Source organism: Acomys russatus, chromosome 9, assembly GCF_903995435.1.
Source record: "Acomys russatus chromosome 9, mAcoRus1.1, whole genome shotgun sequence".
Taxonomy (NCBI): Eukaryota; Metazoa; Chordata; class Mammalia; order Rodentia; family Muridae; genus Acomys; species Acomys russatus.
Window position 1 is genome coordinate 4,371,411 of NC_067145.1, and position 24,458 is coordinate 4,395,868.

The 24,458-nt window shown below is 42.0% G+C and overlaps 1 protein-coding gene and 1 pseudogene across 1 annotated transcript in view; both read left to right on the forward strand.

Annotated features, from left to right (window-relative positions):
• The first annotated feature begins 4,054 nt into the window (after positions 1-4,054).
• On the forward strand, positions 4,055-4,295 carry LOC127193567 (splicing factor 3B subunit 5-like; annotated as a pseudogene).
• A 4,451-nt stretch (positions 4,296-8,746) lies between these two features.
• Cplane1 (ciliogenesis and planar polarity effector complex subunit 1) overlaps positions 8,747-24,458 on the forward strand; it is a 93,583-nt gene continuing 77,871 nt past the window's right edge. Inside the window, exons 1-10 of the mRNA XM_051150939.1 lie at positions 8,747-8,949; positions 12,140-12,268; positions 14,520-14,655; positions 14,750-14,869; positions 16,019-16,251; positions 17,211-17,317; positions 17,922-18,078; positions 18,789-18,892; positions 20,369-20,551; positions 23,867-24,116. Coding sequence (XP_051006896.1) covers positions 12,188-12,268; positions 14,520-14,655; positions 14,750-14,869; positions 16,019-16,251; positions 17,211-17,317; positions 17,922-18,078; positions 18,789-18,892; positions 20,369-20,551; positions 23,867-24,116 — 1,371 coding nt within the window. The 5' untranslated portion in view covers positions 8,747-8,949; positions 12,140-12,187. The remainder of the gene's footprint in view (positions 8,950-12,139; positions 12,269-14,519; positions 14,656-14,749; positions 14,870-16,018; positions 16,252-17,210; positions 17,318-17,921; positions 18,079-18,788; positions 18,893-20,368; positions 20,552-23,866; positions 24,117-24,458) is intronic.

Here is a 24,458-nt window from a genome sequence, read left to right on the forward strand (position 1 = left end):
AACAGTTTTTAATGTAACTCAACTGCCTGTGTCTCTTAGTGAGTAACTAGATAGAAAAAGGTGTGGTTTATATAAGGTCTGAGGATCTGAAAGTTTAAGTTAGGCAGGTAAAGTATTTAAGGGTTTGAGAAAGTGTCTAAAGGTTGATACATGCAAGATAAAAATGTTAAAAGGTCTAAGAAACTGTTCCAAAAAGGTGTTTTAAGGTTGTCTATAAGAAAGTGTTTCAAGTTAAAATACAAGTGTTTGAGAGTCTGAGGAAATGTTTAATATTTGAGGATCTAAGAAAATGTTTAGGGGCCAGAGAGATGGCTCAGTGGTTAGGAGCACTAACTGCTCTTCCAGATGACCTGAATTCAATTCCCAGCACCCACAGGGTGGCTCACAACCATCTATAATGTGATCTGGTGCCCTTCTCTGGCCTGCAGATGTACATGCAGGCAGGGCACTGTATATGTAATAATTAAATTAATAAATATTTTAAAAAAGAAAGCATTTAAATGTTGGTAAGTCAAGTTATAAAAGTTAAAAGATCTTAAGAGAAGTTTTAAGGTACATAAATACAAGTTGTAAATTTAAAATGAGATCAATGGTTATAATAAACTAGTAGAGTACTGGCTGCTTATTAATCAGTCCCAAGCTCAAGATTCTAATTTCCCTTTGGTTGTCTTCTGAATAGAGACTTAAAGGTGCTTCTCATCCTGCTAAAAAATGAGTCTGTCCAATCTGTATATCAAGACTTCTGGACTAAAAAAAAAAAAAAAATGTTCATGCTTTTACTGGGTTTCAAAGGCATAAGCCTACTCCAGCTGTCTTATAGACACAATTTTAACTTCTGTCCCTGGTCTGTATTTTTCTCAACAGATTTTTATCTGTCTAACAGACTCCATCCAGAGCTGCTGAGATCTGGACCTGCTGCAAGCCGATGTAAACCAGTCCTGCAGATATGACTACTCCCTGTCTCTTCAACTAGATCAGCTAAACAGATGCTTTTGACAAAGGCCCCAGTAGCCTTTGACTAGCTTTTCGGCCTTTCTAGGCCCTGATAACGGCACCCCTAATGTCAGCTTGAAGAAGCTACAGAAAACACTACAGCACCCGTTTTTCCCACTTTATAGGCTAAAATGCTAAGTGAAGGGCAACTCTCTGGCACAAGGACAAATGGGTGATTCCACCATCTCATAATGCCCAAAGTCAATTGCCATAGCCAGGAATCCTTACTAGGCCTATGAAAAACATTAGTCCTTGCATACTTAATAGATTACTCACCTTCATTTTTTAAAAAATCAATCAACACTGTTCAGGTGATGATACTAAGACAACACTATTCACATCTGAATAATGATGCCACCCTAAAAGATCATGAACTCTAGTGCAACTACTTTAAGATTGAAGCAGTCACAAGAAAAAAAAGGGGGGATTTGAAGAATCCAAGTTAGCTTAAGTTAGCTATAGCTCAGCCATGTTACTTACATGCTTGCTGCTGAAAGTAGCCAAAAAGGTCAAGTTAAGAACAATTTCCACTACTATGAGAGAGAGAATTTTTAATTAGCATTAAAGCAACCAGAACAGCAGAGCTCTCTAACTCATAAGCCCAAACAGTTGAGAGTGCAGGTCGGCAGGTATGCTAGCCCAAGGCCCCAGATGATAAGTCACAAAGAATGCGGAGCTAGGAGACAAAGACCTATTGAGTGTTCCAGGGACCGGCTGGCAGTAAAAGATAGGGAGGGTACACAGGGACAAATTCCTGAGAGAAACAGGCACCGGACATGGTCGAGTGAGTAATGAGCCAAGACCCCTCATCCGATCTTATGGTGTTTGCTTAATCCCCCCTTGAGGCCCGCACACAATGTTCCAGGTTTGAGTTTAACCAGATGTGTTGTTAGCTCAGATAAACATCTACCCTCGGGATCCGAGAAAAACAGGAACCAAGGACTGTTCCCGTGTGATTAAGTCTGACCTTACCCCAGATCTGCCTATGCAATTTGCTGATGTTCAAATGTTTGAAACAACCAATCGTGTGTGGTCGCACCAAAACTTTCCGCTCCCCCTCCCCCACCTTTGTCCATATAAACCCCAAGCCCCTGGGCTTCTGGGTCGACCCCTCTGTCTCCTGCGTGAGATACGTGTCGACCCGGAGCTCCGCCAATAAACTACCTCATGCGTTTACAGCAAGACGGTCGTTTGTGTGTCTTTGGGTGCACGCCATCCCGAGGCTTGAGTGAGGGTCTCCCTTCAGGGGTCTTTCAACTACACCCCACAGCCCCTACCCCACCTTACTGGGACTTCATTAGCCTGAGATAGTATAAGAGTTCAGGTGACCTGAGCTCAGCCACCTTAACAGTAGCATCGAAGGCTGATAACAAGAAGAAACAGAGCAAGTTAACATTGTTAGCCGAGCAAGAGCCCTCCAGCTCACCCGGCCTGCTCAGAATTTATTGCCTCTACCTCACCCTGCTCGCAATTTACTGGGCCTCCTAGAAAAGGTCACATCCATATATCTTACCACAAACATCTTCCCGAATCAACTGTCCCCATGCCCCAAAAGGTCACCTTCGTTAGCCGGTCAGTTGTTAACTAACCACTGCTGCTGAGTTCTGCTTCTGTAAAGGGTATTTAAACCCTCAACTTTTGCAGGACGGGGTCTTCAACTCTTCTGAGCTTGATGGACCCAGACGCGTCGGCTCAGTAAAATTCCTTTTCTTTTGCGTCGACTCTGGACTCTGACTCTCAGTTAGGCTTCCAGGAATAGACTCTGACGATCCGAGTCTAACACAGGGGAGTTGTTTTATCTCAGCTAATCGCTCCGGTGGAGTTTCTGGAAACTGCTAGAAGGTCTAGTTTATGGCAGTGCATGGTCATTCCTGGAACACAAGGAGAAGTGAAGTCACTTGGAGACAAGTTCTCATACAGAACACAGTATTAAATGCAGAATATAAATTACATATAGGATATGGCATTAATTTTTCCCCTACAAAGCCACAAATCTGTCTCAAGCTTGTTTCTATCCTGGTGAAGTGTATGTGCCAGTGACAAGTGAAAAGTCACAGAATTCCTAGCAGATTTAGTTACTCTACAGGACCGGCAGAAACAGCCATGTGAATCAATTTAGGAGTCATTATCAAGAATTATAAAATCGGGCCGGGTGTGGTGGCGCACGCCTTTAATCCCAGCACTCGGGAGGCAGAGGCCGGCGAATCGCTGTGAGTGCGAGGCCAGCCTGGTCTACAAAGTGAGTCCAGGATGGCCAAGGCTACACAGAGAAACCCTGTCTCGAAAAACCAAAAAAAAAAAAAAAAAAAAAAAAAAAAAAAAAGAATTATAAAACCATCCTCATAATGATTCTGCAAGAATCTGCATGGCAGATAAAAACAGTTACATAAGAGCATAGGCCATGAAGAATATATATACATTTGTCTTCATTTCTCACTGTTGAGAAAATTCTTTGTTAAATAATCCCCAAGAGGCCTCATTATTGTTTATACAGTGGTATAAAAATGCCTGCTATATCAACAGGAGACTGGAAGCTTCTCTTTGGAGAAAGAGCTTAATACGGAACTCCGAGCAGCTGTTCACTGCACTTCCCTACGCACTTTCTGTTGAGTGATTGTAACCCTCCAGCTTAAAGGCCTATTCCTATTCTTCTGATGGGCACTGTAAACTACTAATCTGCTACTTGTTATTTGTCAGTTTGCTGTTGTTACTGTTTTTGGCTTTTCTTGAACCCTAACAGAATGAATATGGTATAGAAAGGTAAATGTAGGCGGGGCGTGGTGGTACACGCTTTAATCCAGCATTCAGGAGGCAGAGGCAGGCGACTGTGAGTTCGAGGCCAGCCTGGTCAGCAAAGCAAGTCCAGAGCAGCAAAGGCCACACGCAGAAATCCTGTCTCAAAAAAACAAAAACAAAAACAACAACAAAAAAAGAAGGCTGCGGCTTCTCCGGAGGCCTGCACGAATAGGGATTTTCTGTGGCAGAGGCGCCTCTCTCATTTGAATGCCTAGAGCAGCATCTTCTCTGTGGGCTAACTTGAAGCCTAGAGCAAAGCCGCGAGATGACAGACAGATACACCGTCCACAGCCATCTGGAGCACCTGCAGTCCAAGTACGTGTGCACTGGCCATGGCACCGCCAAGTGGGAACGGCTTGTGAACCAGCACCGGGACTCCTACGGCTCCTACATGCATCGCTTTGACTTCCTCAACTACTATTGTGGAGAAAGAGAGCAAAGCGCGCTTGAGCTTCAAGCTGATGGAGAAAATGATGCAGACCAGCGGGCCACCGGTGGAGAACTGAGTCTTCTCCCGGTCTTCCCCATCTGCCAGCAGGGCCGATCCTCCTTGCTCCCGCTTCTCCATTGTCAGGAGCCATAGGACCTTGCCTGACCTGCCCCAGCTGGCTGAGAGGCCCTGCTGGCTGAAAGCCACAGCTGTCTGCATACTGGAGATAATTATTCTGCCTGGCAACCACAGAAGATCCAGCCTGACCTTGAGAAAGAGAACACTCGGTGTATCGCGACTTCTGAATAATCGCCCCCTCCCCATTTGCTGCCCTTGGGGCCTGGCCCAGAAGATTTTGTAACTTTCCACTGCATTCCTTCCTACCCCCGCCCTCCCTGAAGCTTACTTTAAATTTGAATACCCCCTTACAATAAATGGCTCTTGACAAGCAATGTTTTCTTGGGCCCTGTCTCTCTCTCGCCCATTCTTTATCCACAGGTCGCGACCCTCCTCGCTCGCCCTCCGAATAACTGGACCCGCGGGCCAGGAAACTCCATCACTCTGTGCTGGATGTCTCGCCTGACTTGTTGACCTGTGGATGACTCCGAGCAAGTCATCCAGAGACTGTCAGGTCCCCTGGGAACTGTGCGGAAGGAGCAATAAATAGGCAAGCGAGGGAGAAGACTACACTGGGCTGATGACGCACTTCGAGTCGGGTTTTCCTAGTTGATTGTTGTTCTTGACTTTTTAAAAATAAAGTTTAGGATCTGTCCTTTAACAAAAGTTTTTTCAATTAAACTGTCAATTGGCACAATTTACAGAAAAGTACTCAAACCACAGGACACATTCTCTCTGACTGGTGGTTTGAATAAATGGCCCCTATAGGCTCATATATTTGAATGCCTAGTCTCCAGGGAGTAGACCTTCTTTGAAAGGATTAGAAGGATTAGCAAGTATGACTTTGTTGGAGGAAGTGTGTCACTGAGAGTGAGCCTCAGTTTCCAAAGCCCATGCTGAGTCTAGGCTTTCCCTCTCTGCTGTGGAACAGGATGTAGCTCTCAGATACTTCTGGAGCACCACCCCTCCATGCCACTGTGCTCTCTGCCATGATGATAAGCCTCTAAAACTATAATCAAGTCCCAATTAAGTGCTTTCCTTTATAAGAGTTGCCTTGGTCATGGTGTCTCTTCTAGCAATATAGAACAGTGGCCAAGACACTGGGTGAACACATCTATTTAACCACTGATTAAAGTATGGAGCTAAAGACTAGAGAGATGGCTCAGCAGTTAAGAGCAGTGACTGTTCCTTCAGAGGACCAGGATTCTACTCCCTGCACCTTTATGAAGGCTCACAGCTGTCTATGACTCCAGTGCTTGAGGATACCATGCCCTCTTCTGGCCTTCATAAGCATGAGGCATGCACAGGATGCACAGACGTACATACAAGCAAAACAACCATGCGCAGGGGTTTGTGTGTGTGTGTGTGTGTGTGTGTGTGTGTGTGTACACATCCTGTACACGGCCTTGGGTTCAACTCCCAACACCAAAAAAAGAAATTGTGTGTGTGTGTATGTGTGTGTACACATCCTATACACAGTCTTGGGTTCAGCAGCCTTGGGTTCAAAAAAAGAAATTGTGTGTGTGTGTGTGTGTGTGCAATATATTTATCTAAGAGGCGGGGGAGTATTGCTTAGTCAGAAAAGGGCTTTGCAAGCATGAGGATCTGAATTCAATCTCTAACACCCACATACAAAGCCAGCCATTGTGATGCTCTTTTAGTCCCAGTGTGAGGAAGCTGTAGACAGGATTCCTTGGGCTCGTTGGCCATCCAGCCATGCTTAATTGTTGAGCTCGAGGCCAATGAGAGAGTTTGAAGAATTCATGTTATTAAAAAGTCCAACTAAACCGGGAGGTGGTGGCGCACGCCTTTAATCTCAGCACTTGGGAGGCAGATGCAGGTGTATCTCTGTGAGTTCAAGGCCAGCCTGGTCTACAAAGTGAGTCCAGGATAGCCAGAGAGGGCTATTACACACAGAAACCATATCTCAAAAAACAAACAAACAAGTAAACAAACGAAAACAACAAGTCCAACTAACCAAAGCCATCTACAGATTTAATGCAGCCTCATAGAAATACTAACTACATTCTTCAAACAACTAGAAAAGCAATCCTAAAATTCATATGGGAGCAAAAACAGCCCCTAATGGCCACATTAATGTTGAGCAAAAAGAGCAAAGCTCAAAGCCTTACAGTCCCTAATTTCAAGGCTTACACAGAAGCACAGTAACAAAACAGAACTGTTCTGGTGTAAAGAAAGACCACTGAAGTGGCCTGGAGCACTCAGAAATAACCCCATGTGTTTCCAGCCAATTGACTCAACAATGCTGCAAAAACATATAAAAGACAGACGCATCAAAAGCTGCTAGGAAAAATGGATATTCCCTGCCGATCAACCACCATCTTAAACAATAATCCAAGGGCTAGCAAAGATGGCTTCCCTCAGGCCCTAGCTGACAGGCCTGATGACCTGAGGTGACTTGGAACCCGTGTGGCGGAAGGAGAGGGCGTACGGCTAGGAAGTTGTCTTCTGACCTAGATGTGCGCCTCTACACAAATAAATGCTGAAAAAATTAAACTCCAAACGAGTCATAATGTAGTGCCCCAAACTCTAAAGTGATAAGGAGCGGCTGTCGGGAATACTTACAGATGTTGCTGTAGGTGATTTTTTTTTTTTCTTTCTGGATAGGACTCCACATGCATAGGAAACAAAAATTAAAAAAATGGAAAGTGGAGCCTGGCCTGGTGGTGCACACCTTTACTCCCAGCACTCAGGAGGCAGAGGCAGGGGGATTGCTGTGAGTTAGAGGCCAGCCTGGTCTACAAATCGAGTCCACAACAGCCAAGGCTACACAGAGAAACCCTGTCTCAAAAAATCAAAAAAGAAAGAAAGAAAAAAGAAAGGGGAAAAAGTTTAAAAAAAAAAAAAAAAAAAAAAAAAAAAAGGAAAGTGGAATTACATAAAACAACATTTTGCATACCAAAGGAGACAATGCTGGAGAGATAACTTGCAGGACGGGAGGGAGTATTTGCCCGCTGTTTGTCTAGCAGAGACTAATATCCAGAATCTATAAAGAGCTAAAGAAAAAAAAGCAAGAAAACAGGTAATTCCATTCAAATAGGGCAAATAAACTAAATAGACACTTTTAAAGAGAAAATAAAATGTGTACAAATGAAGAAAAAAATCTATGGTTGGGCAGTGTTGGCACATGTTTTTAATCCCAGAACTTGGGAGGTAGGTGGATCTGAGTTCGAGGCCAGCCTAGTCTACAGAGGCAGTCCCAGGGCAGCCAGGGCTCCAAAACCAAAAACAGTAACAAAGTTCTGTGGAAACATTTCACCGGGAAATTTTTACTTCTCCAGTATTCTCATTTATGGATGGCAGTCAACCTTTTTTCTCTTTTGTTTATTTTTAAACATTTGTTCACTTATATCCCGATTTAGCCCCCTCCCTGGTCTCCTCCCGGTCCCACCTTCCCTTGCTCATCTCTTTTATGTCTGTGGAGGCCTGCATTGCAGAGCTTTAGTCTTTCTTTCTTTCTTTCTTTCTTTCTGTCCTTAAAAAAAAAACTTATCTTATGAGTGTTTTCCCAACATGTATGGATGTGCACCTCCTGTGTTCCTGCTGCTCACGGAAGCCAGATCCCCCGGAACTGGAGGTAACTCAGGGTTCTGTCGCCATGTAGGTGCTGGGAATCGAAATGGGGTCCTCTGCAAAAGCACAAGCGCTCTTAGCAGTGCAGCCAACTCTCCGTCGGCCGTCGACGTAGGTGTTATTTATTTATTTTAAAAGAAATTTCGGATAAGAATTCCCAAAGGGCCAGTTGACTAGCAACTGCGAATTCTTTTATTTATGTATGTATGTATGTATGTATGTATGTATGTATGTATGTATGTATGTATGTATACAGTGTTCTGCCTGCATGTACACCTGCAGGTCAGAAAAGGGCATCAGATCACATTATAGATGCTTGTGAGCCACCTAGTGGTTCCTGGGAATTGAACTCAGGACCTTTGGAGGAGAAGTCAGTGCCCTTAACCTCTGTGGCATCTCTCCAGCCCTGGTGTTGGTTCTTAACGTGTTCTCCGGCAAAATTCCACACACTCAGTGTCAGGGAACTCAAAAGACTGGCCTGTGAGTAAGCCACGGATGGAGGGACGGAGAGAGCGGGAGGACGGGATTCGGGCTGGCTGGTGGGAGGCCCGCCCACCGGGCGGCACGGAGCATGCGTGCTGGGGCGCTCCGCCCGCGCGTCTCCAGGACGCCGCGGCTGGGGTGAGGCGGGCGCGGCCTCCTGGCTTCTCGCCCCACGGCTTCCTCTCAGGCTCCGCGGGCCTCAGTGGGAGGTAACGGCCTGGGAACTTCCCCAGTCGCCGGTCCCCCGCGTCCTGCCGCTCAGGGTCTTGCTGTCGGGGCCCCGGTTTTCCTCGCGGCCGCCCGGCCTGCCCGCCGTCTTGCCGCAGACCCCTTGGCTTCCCAGGCTGCGCGCCCCCCGCCTTCACCTCCACGGGGGACCTTCGGGCTGGACTCTTCGGCCACAGCGTCACGAGGAAACTTCTGGGTTGATCCCTAGCTGACGATAGACAGCGAAGAAAGGACGCGGGTTCCTAGCATCCTCCGTAGCAGAAAACCCAGAACTTCAATTTGCACACTCCGATTTGTTTGAAATAAAGGTACTCCCCCCCCCGTCCCCCGTCCCCGTAGACGCGACAGATTACTCCTGTTAGCTATTTTTGCGCGATTGAGCGGATTTTCTCTCGGTTCTATTAGTGGTGGTGGTTGTGTGGTGCTTGGTCTCCGTCCAGTAACATTGGTGTTTTGAGAGGCTTTGCAGTATGCGTCAGAAAATGCTGTTTGCTGCGCCCCGGGAGGTGACTTTTAGAATTCTAAGTGATGGAAGGTTGTGCATGATTCTGTAGGGTACCATCCCGAAATCTTGAAGTGGTTTGCTTTTTATCCCTTACGTTTTACTTGCAGAATATAAGTCTGCACATTTCCATACAAATCCTTGGCACAAATACGTGCTTGTCTTATATATCTAGAAATAAGTATTCATTAAACAAAAACTATAGTACAATTATCCCACAAAACCAAAACTAACCCCTTGTTATCTCTAGTTCATTGATTAGAATAGCCACTAGTAGAATTTAATGATTAGTGACTCGTGTTCAGTTTCCTCCAGTTGCCTTTTAACGACTTTGCACTTACATAAAAGTTGTAAAAATAATATAATTATGTACTTCATTCATATTAAACAGTTCTTTATGTTTTGCCATACTTTACCCTTCTCTTTATACATATGCATACATATAGTATTTAGGAACAGTTTAACTACCTAGAAATAGCTTTCGGTTTGAGCATGAGTTGTGTGTGTAATGCGTTCTTAAATTCACTTTTTCTATTCAGTACAATCCATATTTCTAGTAATGCTTTTTTTTACATAAGTAGTCATCAAATTTAAGAGACAGCATAGAATAATGTTGCTTATAGCCGTTTTGTTTGTTTGTTTTCTGATGCGGGATAAAATAACTGCATCTGGTTGCCTTTTGTAGTTAAATCATCTTTAATTTTGGAGCACCCGAGCTTTTGTTTCCTCGTGAAACTGGTCAGCTAGTTTAATGTCGATTTGACACAAGTGAGAATCATTTGGGAAGACCTCACCGGAGAAAATGCCCCTCCCCCCAGCTTGGAACTGTTGCCAAGCCTGTGGGGCATTTTCTTGCTTGATGTGAGAGGGCTTAGCCCACTGTGGGTAGTATCACCCTTAGGCTGGTGGTCCTGGGGTGCATAGAAAGCAGGCTGTGCAAGCAGCATTCCCAAGTGGCCTCTGCATCAGCACCTGCCTCTAGGTTCAGTCTTTCCTTGATGATGGCTGTAAGCTATAAGATGAAGTTAAACCCTTTTTTCTTCCCCAAGTTGCTTTTGGGTTTGGTGTTTTAACTGAAGCAATGGGAACCTTAATTGAGGTGGAGATTTGTACCAGGTCATGGGGTACTGCTGTGAGAGGCCTGACCCTATGTTTTTGGGATGATTGTGGTGACATTTGTATTTTGGGCTGGAAAACCTACTGAGGGCTCAGAGACTCTGACTGGGGTCATTCAAGTTTGTGTGTGTGTGTGTATGTGTGTGTGTATAATTTTTTTTTAAAGATTTTTTTATTTATTACATATACACAATACTTGCCTACACACCAAAAGAGGCATCAGATCTCATTACAGATGGTTGTGAGCCACTATGCGGTTGCTGGGAATTGAACTCAGGACCTTTGAAAGAGCGGCCAGTGCTCTTCACCACGGAGCCATCTCTTCAGCCTTCAAGTGATATCTTTAATTAAGATGCACAAAGGTGAAATGTTTGCTTTGCTGGGGCAGATAAGATGATACTGATCAGCTGGGGCTGAAGAATCAGTGGTGATTAAGAAGACACTAGCATCATTGAGGCCAAATCTCCCTCAGGGCCATCATGCTGAAGTTGTGGTCCGGAGGAGGTCAAGGATGTACCCTGTGCTGGCAGCCATACTGGTAGTGTGTAAGAGTTTCTCGGTTGGCATTGATTTTGAAGGTGTGAAGGGGTCATGGAGGGCCCCTGTGATTATTGGGTAAGATGTTAGATCTCCTCCCCAACCCCTGCAGTGTTGTAGGAGGAGTAAACATTCAAGGTAAGCTTGGCTTATAAGGTGTTTGAGGCTAGCCTGGACAAGAGATGCTGACTCAAAAAAGGACAGGAGTTGGGGGCCCTAGGGCTGGAGATTTAGCTCACTTGTGGTAGCATTCATTCACTAGCATACATGAAGTCCTGTCCACAAAAACCAGGTATGGTTGTGTAGGCAGGCCTATAATCCCAGACCTCTGGAAATAGATACAGTAGAATTTGTTTTTGAAAGATTTATTTATTATGTATACAGTGTTCTGCCCACATATATGCCTTCATGCCAGAAGAGGGCACCAGATCCCATTATAGATGGTTGTGAGCTACCATGTGGTTGCTGGGAATTGAACTCAAGACCTTTGGAAGAACAGCTAGTGCTCTTAACCTCTGAGCCATCTCTCTAGTGCCAGAATGCCTTTTTTTTTTAACCTTGAAAAGAGAATTATTGGGGTGGAGAGAAGACTCAGCAGTTAAGAGCACTCGTTGGCTGTTCTCCCAGAGGACCCGGATTCAGTTCCCACATGGCACCCACATGGCAGCTCACAAATGTCTGTAACTTCAGCTCCAGGAGATCCAACACTCTCATATAGACGTACATGCAAGAAAAACACCAACTTACATAAAATAAAAATAAATAGATAATTTAAAAATAGAATTATTATGAGCTATTGAAAAATAATTAAAAGTTCTTGAAATTCTAAATTAAAATGTTCAGTGTTACCATTTGAATTTCAGATGTCTCCCTCAGATTCACTTTCTTGATCACTTTGTCCCCAGTTTGCAGTGCTATTTTGAGAGGTTCTGGAAACTTCAGGAGTTTGGTCTAGTTAGGGGACATAGGTCACTGGGGTTATACCTTTGAAGGCTATACCTGTCCACTGTCCCTCCTCTCTGCTTTCCTTCTGATGTGAGGTGAAGACTCTCCTCTTCCCTGTGCTGCTGTAGCCATGGTATTCCGCCCAAACAGATGTGGCCAGCCAGCTGTGAGTTGTGCCTTCTGAAACTAAGCCACAGTAAATCTTTACTCCTATATATAGGCGTTTTTACTGGTTGTTTTGTCACAGTGTTGGAAAAAATAACATCCTCTGTCAATATTATGGGCTACTTATTACTACTGTTACTATTCACAAGATCTGTTGTTCTGTCACAGTGTTGAAAAAAGTGACATTCTTTGTAAATATCATGGAGTATTTATTATTGCTGTTATTATTCAAGGATCTTGGGACTGGCTCTGCCTAATTGGTCATTGGTTTCTCAACAAACATGGAGATAAGATTAGAAGTTTTGACATCAACAAGTATCAAACAGAAGAAACCCTGGCCTAGAGTTTCCTGGTTGGGTCATGTGAGTGTTCTTTATTTATATACTAATGGTTTTATATATGTTAAATGTGGGCTTTTCCTGTAAGTTATAGGAATATTCTGTGGCCTTAAAAAAACAACACAAACACCAACAAAACCAAAAGATCACCTGACCCCTGAACGGGCTTGTGTGTGTGTGTGTGTGTTAAAGTTATAATGTACAAGTTAGCATTGACAGAAAATTGAATCATCTATCTAGGGAAAAGCTTTTGTTTTCATTTCTTTTCCTTCATACCATATTTAAAGGGAATGTTGAATTTCTTGCACTTGCTATACCAAAGCAGTAGCGTGTTTCCTAATATTGTGTCCTTCATTCGTTTGCTACAGAGTATCCTCAGAGTTGGAACAGGAGAGGGGTGCCATAAGGGTTAATAACCCAGGAATGCCATTCATAACATATGGTATAGAACTCACACCTTAGAGTGGGCAAACCTACAGAATTCCTTTCTTTTTTTGTTTTGTTTTGTTTTTCGAGACAGGGTTTCTCTGTGTAGCCGTGGCTGTCCTGGACTCGCTTTGTAGACCAGGCTGGCCTCGACTCATAGCGATCCACTCCCTTCGAATTTTTGATTATCTTTGACATAAAGATTCAAATTTTCAGTGAGCAATTCTACCATTAATTAACTTCCCTATAACAGGAGTTCTCCATTGTTTTGCTTTTTTCCAGTTTTTTAAATGTTCTGTGTATGAATGCTTTCTATTCATGTGTGTAAGTACGCTGCATGCATGGTTGGTTCCCACAGAGGACAGAACAGGGGTACGGTTGAGAGCTGCCATATGTGTGCTGGGAATCAAACCCATGTCTCCTGGAAGAGTAGCAAGTTTTCTTAACCACTGAGCCTTGGAGTTTTCAACTTCAATAACCATCAGAATCATCTGGACAGGTGAATTTACTCAGCCATAAAGGAAAAAGTTTGAAGGGTCATGTATGGAACTAGAGACCATCCTGTTAAGCAGATGAAGCCTGATGCAGAAAGACAGCCCCGCATGCTTTTCCTCAAGATGTGAAAAGCTGCATCTGAAAATAAAGATGTATAGGATGTGAAATTAGAAAGAGGACCACGTGAGAGGACAAAGGGGCCAGTGGGAGGTGGACAGGACAGAAGAGAGGAATAGGAAGAAGGAGAAAGATAAATATCGTGTGCTTTTTCCCTCCTGTTTCATGTAACTTTATATATGTGTGCAAACATGACATAAAAGCAGAAGGGGGAGTGAGCTTGGAGGTGAGAAAGGAACTAGGGAGGTGAGTGGGCCAATCTGAGTGAAATAGCTGATAAGTGTGTTTGAAAATATCATAATGAAACCCATATTTTGTACATGAAGTAAAATAATAATAAAAATAGATTGCTGAGCCCTGTAGCAGTTCCAACTCAGTAAGTCTGGCCTGGGTGATTTATGGTTTGTTCTTGTTGTCATTGCTTTTAAAGGTTTAGGATGTTTCATAACTTTTGCTTATGTATTTTATGTATGTGAGTGTTTTGTTTGCATGTATGCCTGCATACCAGAAGAGAGCATCAGATTCCATGAAAACTCCATGAGGCTACAGTTAGAGATGGTTGTGAGCCACCACGTGGGTGCAGCGAATTGAATCAGGACTTCAGGAAGAGCAGCCAGTGCTTTTAACCACTGAGCCATCTCTCCAGCCTTGGTAATTTATGTTTTTTGACAGATTCTGGAGTGCTGCTGCTGCTGCTGGCTCCACAACTTCATCCAAAATACCCTACCATTTTTACACAAAATAAAGTGATCAGAGTGAAGAGCTGATGGGTTTCCAAAGCCATATTCATTTAAATCTAATCAAACTGTGTAAAAACTTATACGTACAAACACGTACATAAATAGGACACTAAATAAATTTGGCATGCTGAATGCCAAATGCTCTGAAAGTGTTAACCTCTGGAGAACCTTAATGCAGCCGTTGGATCACCTCACCCAGTACATCCAGCGAGAGGCACTTTGCTATTATTTTGTTGTTTCCTAGTGCTAACTGTAGGATCAGGACCTCATGCCTGCTAGATAAGCACTCTCATCACTGAGCAGCACCCTGGCCCAAGTCTTACTTAAAACAGAATAGAAAAGGGTTAAGTTATAGGTTTAATGTTTACTTTAGATTTGTGGTATAAATTATTCTTATTGTTAAATGCTATTTTGTTTTCCTTTCTAAAGTAATTCATGTAGAGAAGATTGAATTAACTCTTGGGACCACTAAGTCCTCACATGTTTTTTCCTCTTAGGAAAATGAAGGTGTATTTCTTTTGGATGAGAAATCCATAAATGAGATTAATTTATTGTCAGGAAGAACAAAGAAGAAGATTCCTAATTTGCAGCCTTTGTTGAAAGATGTTTTTTTTCTGGCAACATCCACTAATGGTTAAGTAATACTGATATGTTCAAAAGGCTACCTTACTTTGGTTTTTAAAGAAAAAAAGTGATAGTGTGTTAATTGCATTTTGCTTTTGAACAGATGTGTGGCTGTCCGGGGTCCTTACTACAGGAGAGCTTTTCCTGTGGAACAAAGATCAAGATTGTTTGAAAACTATACAAGTGACTGAAAAGCCTAGAGAAGTTATTAAAGCCACAGTAGGTACGGGTTTTTTAAATTTCGTTTCACCAGATAGAGACTTTTTTGTAGTATTGTTTTGATAATGTATCTGTGGATGTGCTTATGCATATCCATATCTGTCTATGTAATATATGTTCTGAAATTCGGCATGACTGCCATCGCTGTGATAACAAGGCCCCTAATGTCACAAAGTACAGCAGGTTTTGTGGTGCAGGTCTGTAATCCCAGCCGTTCAGGAGATGAGGCAAGAGGACCGGAAGGCTAAGTATTGCTTGGACCTTAGATAAAGCTGAAGGTCAGCTTGAGTGGCTTCTTGCCTTTGTTTTGTCTGTCTGTCTTTCTTTCTTTCAGATTTATTTGTTATGTTTACAATGTTCTGCCTGTATGTGTGCATGCCTGCAAAAAGAGGTCACCAGATCTCATTATAGATGGTTGTGAGCCACCATGTGCTTGCAGGGAATTGAACTCAGGACCTCTGGAAGAACAGACAGTGCTCTTACCCTCTGAGGCATCTCTCCAGCCCCTGTTTTGTTTTTCAAGATAGGGTTTCTCTGTGTAGGCTTGGTTGTCCTGTACTCACGTTGTAGACCAGGCTGGCCTCGAACTCACAGAGATCTGCTTGCCTCTGTCTCCCAAGTCCTAGGATTAAAGGTGTGCACCACTGCTTGAGTGGTTTAATGAGACTCTGTCTTAAAAAGTAAAAAAGGCTTTAGTAGTGGGTCTCAGTGTTAGAGCACTTGCCTACTTGCATAGGATGCAGAAGGCAATAGGCTCAGTCCCTAGAACATAATGATTAATGGGCACAGTGGTGCACACCTTTAATCTGAGCACTAGGGAGGCAGGGGTGGGCAGATCTCTGTGAGTCTGGGGCCAGCATAGTTTACATGCTGAATTCCAGGACAACCAGGGATACAAAGAGCAACCCTGTCTTGAAAAACCAACCCAAACCAAAAATATCCGGAATGTTAAATAGCTTGTTTTTCTTATTGCAAGAGTAGCTAACCTTGCAGGCAAGCATTTGGGAGGCTGAAGTAGGAGAATCACAGTGAGTTTGAGGCTAGCCTGGGCTACAGAATATGAACCAATTTCATAAAAGCCTCATCCCCCAATTACGTGCTTTTTTGAAAAATTCCGAAGTTTAATCTTTCTGTTTTGTTTTGTGTTAATTAGCAAGCTCTTCAAGGCTGTACTTATTTGTAGCTGAAAATGGGAAAAGAGTTCTGCTTATTACATCTTCTGGCTGCATACTCCTGTGGGAATATTTGGAATTGAAGAGTATCTTATCATCTAAAAGCCTTTCATTGGTGGGTCAGTGGTCCCAGATCACACCTGAAGATGCAGCTGTATTGCCTTCCACGAAAGATAAAGAAGCTGTAGTGGATGCTGTTTTTGTAAAAAATGAGGTAAAACCCAAATGACACACTATGGAGTAGGGCTCTTAGACTTTGAGAGCCGGCCTTGTCTGAGAAGCTGTTTGGTCAGGGGTGTAATTGCATGTTGGTTTGTCACTAGTCAGAACGGGTGTGAAATTACTGTTTGGAAAGATGATTTTTTAAAATGGTTTCCAATGAAAACTCCCTTCCCCCTGTTTTATAATATGACTTGCAGTAAGCATGGTGGGACATGCCTGCACTCCAAGCACTGGGGAGGCAGATGTGCACAGACTGCCCCAAGTCTGAGGCCAGGCTGCATTGCGTATTGAGCTCCAGGCTATCTTGGCTGCATAGCAAGGCCTTGTCATAAGCAACCACTTAATATGAAATGTGTGCATGTTTTGTAAGTGATTAAGTTAGAACTGGTAGTGTTTAATAATATATTATTAAAGATGTGCACCGCAACCGCCCAGCAGGCAGTATATATTTTTGAACTATTATTTGCACACATCTGTGAGGTGGTATATAGTACTTCTGTATGCTTATAGGTTATAGTAAAATCAGGGTAATAAGCATTTCCATGTCCTCAAGCATTAAATACACTTAATATGTTGGGAATTTTATTCTCTTTGAGCCACTTTGATAATATTGTTACTTGTATTTAATATTATCAATTATAGTATTGATAATATGGTCAGCAGTTTCTCTACTGTGCTGTTGGAACACCAGTACTAATTCCTCTACTTCGGTGTCCCTTACTGGACTTGAATATAAATAACATGCTCAGGGCCTGGGGTTGCTCATCCCGTCCTCAGGCTGACTTTGCGTTTGGGCCTTGCTTCTGGCAAAGGAAAAATAACCTCACTCTAAGCTCACTATTAAGAATGGAAATACAGCCAGGTCCTCACATTTCCATTTATATGAGATATTTTAATATACCAATTCACCTTCAGATTAATTTTATACTAAATTATTAAATTTATCTACAGTTATATGGCGACTGCTGCCTGTGTTCGTTTACTTTTTATTCTGGAGAATGCTTGAAGTTAACATTTCTGGCCATTCACTGGTATGAGACTGTATTTACATCTGTAAGGTGAGGTAAATATTTCAATATTTCCTTTTCTCTTATTTTTTACTTTTCAACAAGAAATGTCATTTTTGACCAGTGTGTGTTTAAGATTTTTAGATCTTAATTTTGGTTTTCAAGGCTTTGTAGATCTTTCCTTCCACTTTCACTTTTAAACATTTAATCTAGAAAGTTTCTCTCTCTCTCTCTCTCTCTCTTTTTTTTCCTAGAAGGGAGACCATGTAATAGAGAGCATAGCCTGTGGTACACTTGTTTTGAAACTATAAATATAATTACTTTGAAGGGATTGAAATTTAAAGGGGGCAAAGTATTTGGATTTACTCTTGTACCTTTGAAATGCTCAGTTGTTTTATTTTGTTTTGTGTTTTTGGATGAAGTCTTACTATGTGGCCCTGGCTGTCCTGTGTATCAACTTCAGAATTATTATATGAACTTGGCATGTTCTCAGATGCTGGTAGTCTCTGTTACTTGGGAGGCTGAGGAAGGAGCCTCACTTGATCCCAGGAGTTCAAGGATCTCAGTGTATTGAGATCTTATCTCAAAAGCAAATACACACACGCCATAAATAAGTAAGTAAAATGATTAAACCTTGCTATCACTCCTTTCCTAGATCATTGCCATTCCGTGTTCACTGGGCACAACGGGAATGTCTTCTGTGCAGTATGATTCCTAAGTGTGCATCAGTAAAGTCAAGAGGAGCTCTGATCTCTGCTTTCTCAAGAGATGGCCTAGCCCTAGCAGTAACTCTTAATCAGAAGGACCCGCAGGTCAGTAAATAGCCTTTGTCCTTACTACTACTTTATGTTTTAAGTGGATGTTTTTAGTCCATTGTGTGTTGGTAAAATTATATAAATTAGCTGTCATAATTTTCAAAAGTAGTTCTAAAGAAATTTTTACATTTAAAAAGCTTATCTTGGCTGTGTGGTGGTGGTGCACACCTTTAAATGCACACTTTGGAGGCAGAGGCAAAGGCAGATGGGTCTCTCGTTCATACACAGAGAGTTCCAGGACAGCTAGGACTACACAGAGAAACCCTGTCTTGGGAAAACAATGCAAAAGAACAAAACAAGAACTTATTTTGGTGGGAAATGCCTGTAATCCCAGGGCTCTGCACACTGGGGCAGGAGCATTGGAGTTCAAGGCCATTCTGAGCTACACAGCAGAACCCTGTCTTGAACACAACAAAACAAAGTAAAATGTGAAAGGAGGATAACAGAGGAGGAGGGAAGGAGAGCCAAGAGCAGTGGTGTGGTGTGTGCTAACCTCAGCTGTCTTCAGGGCTGGCGTGGGAGGATTCCAAGTTTAAGGACTCTCTGAACTGCGTAAGTGAGGAATCGTGGTGGACTGTCAGTACAGCTGGTCTGGAATGGCTCCTTACTGTATTAGTATAATGATGGCTTTCTCAGTCTCCAGAGTTGTAAACCATACACACAGTGGGATAACTTGATTGGTTATGTCATGTTTTTTCCCTTTCTAGGCAACTCAGGTATTATTTATAAACACACTGAATTTTGTTACTCTCTGTGGTGGCCTGAAAGGATGTAGTAATAAGAATCCTGTGGTCCCAGCTACACTTACCAGGTAAGAACACATGGTTCTTATCTTTTTTTTTTTTTGAAAGATTTATTATGTAGTGTTTCGCCTGCATGTGCCCCTGCAGGCCAGAAGAGGGCACCGTTCTCATTATAGAGGTGCCTGTGAGCCACCATGTGGTTGCTGGGAACTGAACTCAGGACCTTTGGAAGAACAGCCAGTGCTCTTAACCTCTGAGCCATGTCTCCAGCCCCCAACATGTAGTTACTTCTAAGGATTTTTTTTTAAAGTACTTTAAGTATTTTGAGGGGTCTGGGGAGATGGCTCAGAGGTTAAGAGCAGGGTTCAAGTCCAAGCACCCACAGAGCAGGTCACAATCATCTGTAACTCCAACAGACACTTTCACACAGACATACTTGCAGGCAAAACACCAATGCACATAAAAGACAAATAAATAACAAGAAAATGTTCGAAGGTCTACTAATTCTGTAAATATCATTTAGATAAAAAATCTGGCTTACCTTTTTACCTGGTAAATTCTGAAAGTTGCTTTATATAAAGAAAGCCTCAAATACTTTTAAAGGAAGGGTAAGGTAGAATATACACATACATATTTTCTTTGTCATTTTGTTTCTTCCTGTTGTTTAGAAGTGGAGTTGTTAGTAGGGAGAGCAGCATGAGGCCTCGCTAGGGTGGGTAAGATGTAGAATGCCCTGAGAGGGAGACGGTCATTCATATGCAGAAAGGCTGCGTAGCCTTTGCAACAGTTGACATCAGTGTGACTTTTGGGTAACACATGAACTATAAGACTTGTGCACAGGGACCTGGCACACATCTTTAATGCCAGCACTTAGAAGGTGGAGGTCTCTGGGAGTTTGAGGCCAGCCTGGTCTACATAGCAAGTTCCAGGACAGCCAGGGCTATAGAGAGTGAGCTTGTCTTCAAAAATTTAAAGGGAAAGACTGTACAAGATTGGAGTACAGAGATTTCCTCTTGAGCTCCTCACCTCTTTGTCTCTGAACACTTTCTGTGCTAGTCTCCGGATCTGCGCATGGTCAGGTCATCCGGCCCCTTCTCTTCATTCTTTCCTTCCCTACTGTTCCTTTCCGCTCATGTCTGCCATTGTCAGATGGGATGGGAGCTGCTTTTGTTTTAGTGACACATTGATGCTGAGGGAACTGAGGGGTGGGGACCAGCTTTGGGAAGAGGTGGTGTGCTAGTGAGTGGGACTTGTGTCAGGCTGCAGAGTGGGTAGGCTCCGTCTCAGACTCTGTCCATCAGTCTTGGCTGTAGGTGCCAGTGAGATTACAGCTCGTTCTGATAAGATGAGTGACTGATTGGCTCAACTTTGTGGGATATTTTCCTTTCTGAATTGCTTACAAATCTAACTGAATTTCTAATGGAAATGTTGTTGGAGTAGATATGTGTAAGCCCTTGTTTTCCTACAAAGTAAAATTCACAAAATTTATGTGAGAGCTGCCTACTGTCCTGCCCTTTCTAAAACTGTCATTTGTTCTTTTCTAGGTCATATTGGGTAGGTGACATCAGCTGGACACATGACAGTCTTTTTCTGGCTTGTGTATTAAAGCGAGGCTCCCTGGTTTTATTCACCTGCCTAGGTGACTTGCTAACATTAGTTACATTTGGTTGCTCTGTAGAATTTGGGCCAGCTGAATTTATTCCTCTTCACCCACTAATAACATATAGGTGAGAAATTTGAATTGTTTTGTTTATATAACTTATTTTCTTTTATGATTAATTTTTATTGCATTTTTTAAAAAAAATCAATTTCATCCCCAAATTTGTATTTTTCTTTCTGTGAGTCTATCATGTCAATATCTGTTTCTTATTTGTTCCTAATTATTTATAGTTTTCTTCCTATTTCTTTTTGTGGCTTAATCCTGGTGAAAATTTGACATTGTGATGATGTAAGTATAAAGTTATTTAAATACTTAATAGTACTAAAAACTTGTCTTTATTATAAAAATTAGCAAAACATGACATTTATTATTGTAAAAGTATAGCATGAGAGAACTTAGTAACTGAAAATTGACATATTTTTCCAAAGGACAAAGTCTGTTAGTCATAGACTACATGTAGAGTGTAGCCATATTTGGATTATAATTGTGAAAAAAGGTAGTAATTTGACTTTGTAGTCAGGCAAATCGTTTCAAGGACTAGATCTCCTATGTTTTAGTTCTGTATGGTTGTTCTTAAAGTCTCAGTTTCTTTTCCTGTGAAATGTGGATGACAGTAATTGTCTCCTAGGATTGAGGGACTATATATGTGGGTCTCACACAAAATTAGTGCCCAGTAACTTCTTGTTTACTGTATACAGTTAGGTGTACATAGAGAGGGCTATTTTAGAAATTAAAGCATCTTAAAAAAGGTGGGTTGGTGAGCGGAGGCTGGAGTCCTCACACGCTCCTGAGCTGAATTTATAGGTGGCGTGACTGCCCCACATGGGTCCTGGGAACCAAGCTCTAGTCTTCTGGAAGAATAGCAAAATTTCTTTGTTGTTTTTTTGTTTTGTTTTTTTGAGACAAGGTTTCTCTGTGTAGCCTCAGCTGTCCTAGACTCACTTTGTAGACCAGGCTGGCCTTGAACTCACAGAGATCCGCCTGCCTCTGCCTCCCGAGTGCTGGGATTAAAGGTGTGCACCACCACGCCCGGCAATAGCAAAATTTCTTAACTGCTAAGCCGGCTCTCCAGCCACAAAAGCTATTTTTTAGATGGAAAAGCGGGAAATGACTTTTGAAATTTCTAAGTCTATGGAAAAGAAACCGACATGGGCACATTCTTGATTCTGTTTAGCAGACAAGCAATGCTTAAGTTTCAGTGGCAGATTAATGCTAGAGAAACACTGTCAAGTCCTGCAGTGAAAGGTTCTGTTTTGCTTTTGGTTTTTTGGTTATTTTTGTTTTTTGTTTTTTGTTTTTGTTTTTTTTTTGGTTTTTTGGAGACAGGGTCTCTCTGTGTAGCCTTGGCTGTCCTGGACACATTTTGTAGACCAGGCTGGCCTCAAACTCACACCGATCCGCCCGCCTCTGCCTCCCGAGTTCTAGGATTAAAGGCATGTGCCGCCACGCCCGGCAAAAGGGTTTTTTTTTAAGCCTTTTAAAAAATTTTATGTGTATGCATGTATGTCTGTGGCTTTGTACATATGGAGCCGAAAGAGACCAGATAAGGTTGTTAGATTCTCTGGGACTGAGGTTACAGACAATTTTCACCTTTGTGGCAGTGCTGAGAACCCAACTCCTAATTTATATTTCCTGGAATTTCCTTAGATTCTTTTTTAAAGTTTACATTTTAAGGAGCTTCAAATTGATTGCTTTTTTCTAATAGGTATTCATTATTTGGAAAAATGAAAATTGAAAATCATGGCACATTATTAAATAGTATAAAAATGATTCTTATAATCCTAATCTTCAGAGATAAAAATTAACATCTTAGTGTATTGTCTTCCAAATATTAAAGATATTCATATTGCATTTATAATAACAGTAATATGTTAGTTTCTTTCAATATATAATAAATTACCTGAAAGGAGCTTTTATTATTTTACTTTTTAACTGTATCTTTATTATTTCATTATTTGTGTGTGTGTATATGTTTTGTTTTTTTGTTTGTTTTTGTTTTTCAAGACAGAGTCTCTCTGTGTTAGCCTTGGCTATCCTAGATTTGCTATTTAGACCAGGCTGGCCTCGAACTCACAGGGATCAGTCTGCTTCTGCCTCCTGAGTACTGGTAGTAAAGGCGTGCACCACCACGCCCGGCCCCGGGTCGATCATGTTGTGTACAGGTGTGCTTCAGTGTGTATGTGGAAGCAGTTCTCTCCTTTCACCTTAACATGTCAGGCTTATGTGGCAGTGCTTTTCCTCACGGAGCTCAATGGGCATCCCCTCACTGGCCTCCTTCAGCACTACATGTGTTGACTTTCGTGCAGACAAAATTCCCATACACATAAAAAAATTTTTTTTTAACCTATAGGTTAATCTTTAGTTCCAGAACTCTGGAGACAGAGGCAGGTGGATCTATGTGAGTTCAAGGCCAGCCTAGACTAAAAAAGAAAAGGACAGACAAGGCTTATACAAAGAAACCTTATCTCAAAAAAAAAAAAAAAAAAAAAAAAAAAAGTCATTGCTAATTGCTAAACTTAATCAAAGAACACCCACATCAATTTCCTTTCTATAGACTGATGCACTCAACAGTATCTTTTATACATCTCTTCTTGTCAGACACTGTTTTTTAATGGTTCTGTACATTTTTCTGACTAATCTGTTGAGGATATTTAGCTAATGATAAAAATCTATATTAGAAATTTTGTGCATCCTAATTTGTTTTTGTGCCAAAGACCAGACTCAGGGCTGTGCACTTAATAGGCACGCACGCGCGCACACACACGCACACACACACACATACGTGTTGTTGGGTTTTGAGACATGGTTTCTTCATGTAGCCTTGGCTGTTCTGGACTTGCTTTGCAGACCAGGCTGGCCTCAAACGACACAGCGATACACCTGCCGCTGCCTCCCCAAGTGCTGGGAGTAAAGGCATGCGCCACCACACCTGGCTAACAGATGTATATTTATGTGAGAGAATTTAATTTTAAACTCATAAAATGTCACCCACAATTATATTCTCCAAATGTCCTTCTATTTCTTTTTTTCCTGCTTAAAACAACTATATTAATTTTAATTCTTCTAATTTTATTCCTATATTTACATATTTTAGAAAGAAAATCACTTAACTCTTTTTTTCAATCAAGTTGTGTATAGTTAGAAACAAAACAAAAATAATAAATGCCACAAAATTCAGGAGAAAATTTGGAAACATATAAAAACATATGTTTTGATCACTGTTATATTTCCAGAAATGTTAATTCAATAGTTTCATGTCTGTTTCATTTGCTTGCTTTTTCATCATTCTTTGTGGTTACTCTGCATTTTTTTTTTGAATAATCTGCTCACTTTCTTTAAGACCTTGTCTTGCTGATTGTGACTTTTCCTGTGTATTTTCTAGACCACAGCAGCTCACATTTCAAGACCCAAATAATTCTGTAGACTCGTCAGCCTCTGAGAGTGACCCGCTGAGACAGAGGTTTTCTATAAAAGCACACTCACGCCTACCCTACCTTATTATTTCTGATGGATACATGGTCACAACCCTCCGGTTTTGTGATAACCAGTCTCCTACAGTGCTCATGAGGTCGTTGCTACTTGATTCAACCCAGAGGCTTGGGAAAGTATACCAAAGTGTGACGCTGTCTAAGGTATAGTACCTTCTGGAATATGTGATAAAGATGCCTTTCTTTTTTTTTGGTTTTTCTTTTTTTTTTTTTTTTTTTTTTTTTTCGAGACAAGGTCTCTCTGTGTAGCCTTGGCTGTCCTACTGTCCTAGACTCACTTTGTAGACCAGGCTGGCCTCGAACTCACAGTGATCCGCCTGCCTCTGCCTCCCGAGTGCTGGGATTAAAGGTGTGCGCCACCACGCCCGGCTAAAGATGCCTTTCTGTTCCTTTCAAAGTTAAAACTTTTGACAATATTTAGTCTTTTTGACACCAGAAGTTTTAATTGCTTTAGATTTACAGGTAAAAATTTCCTTTGGAAATCAT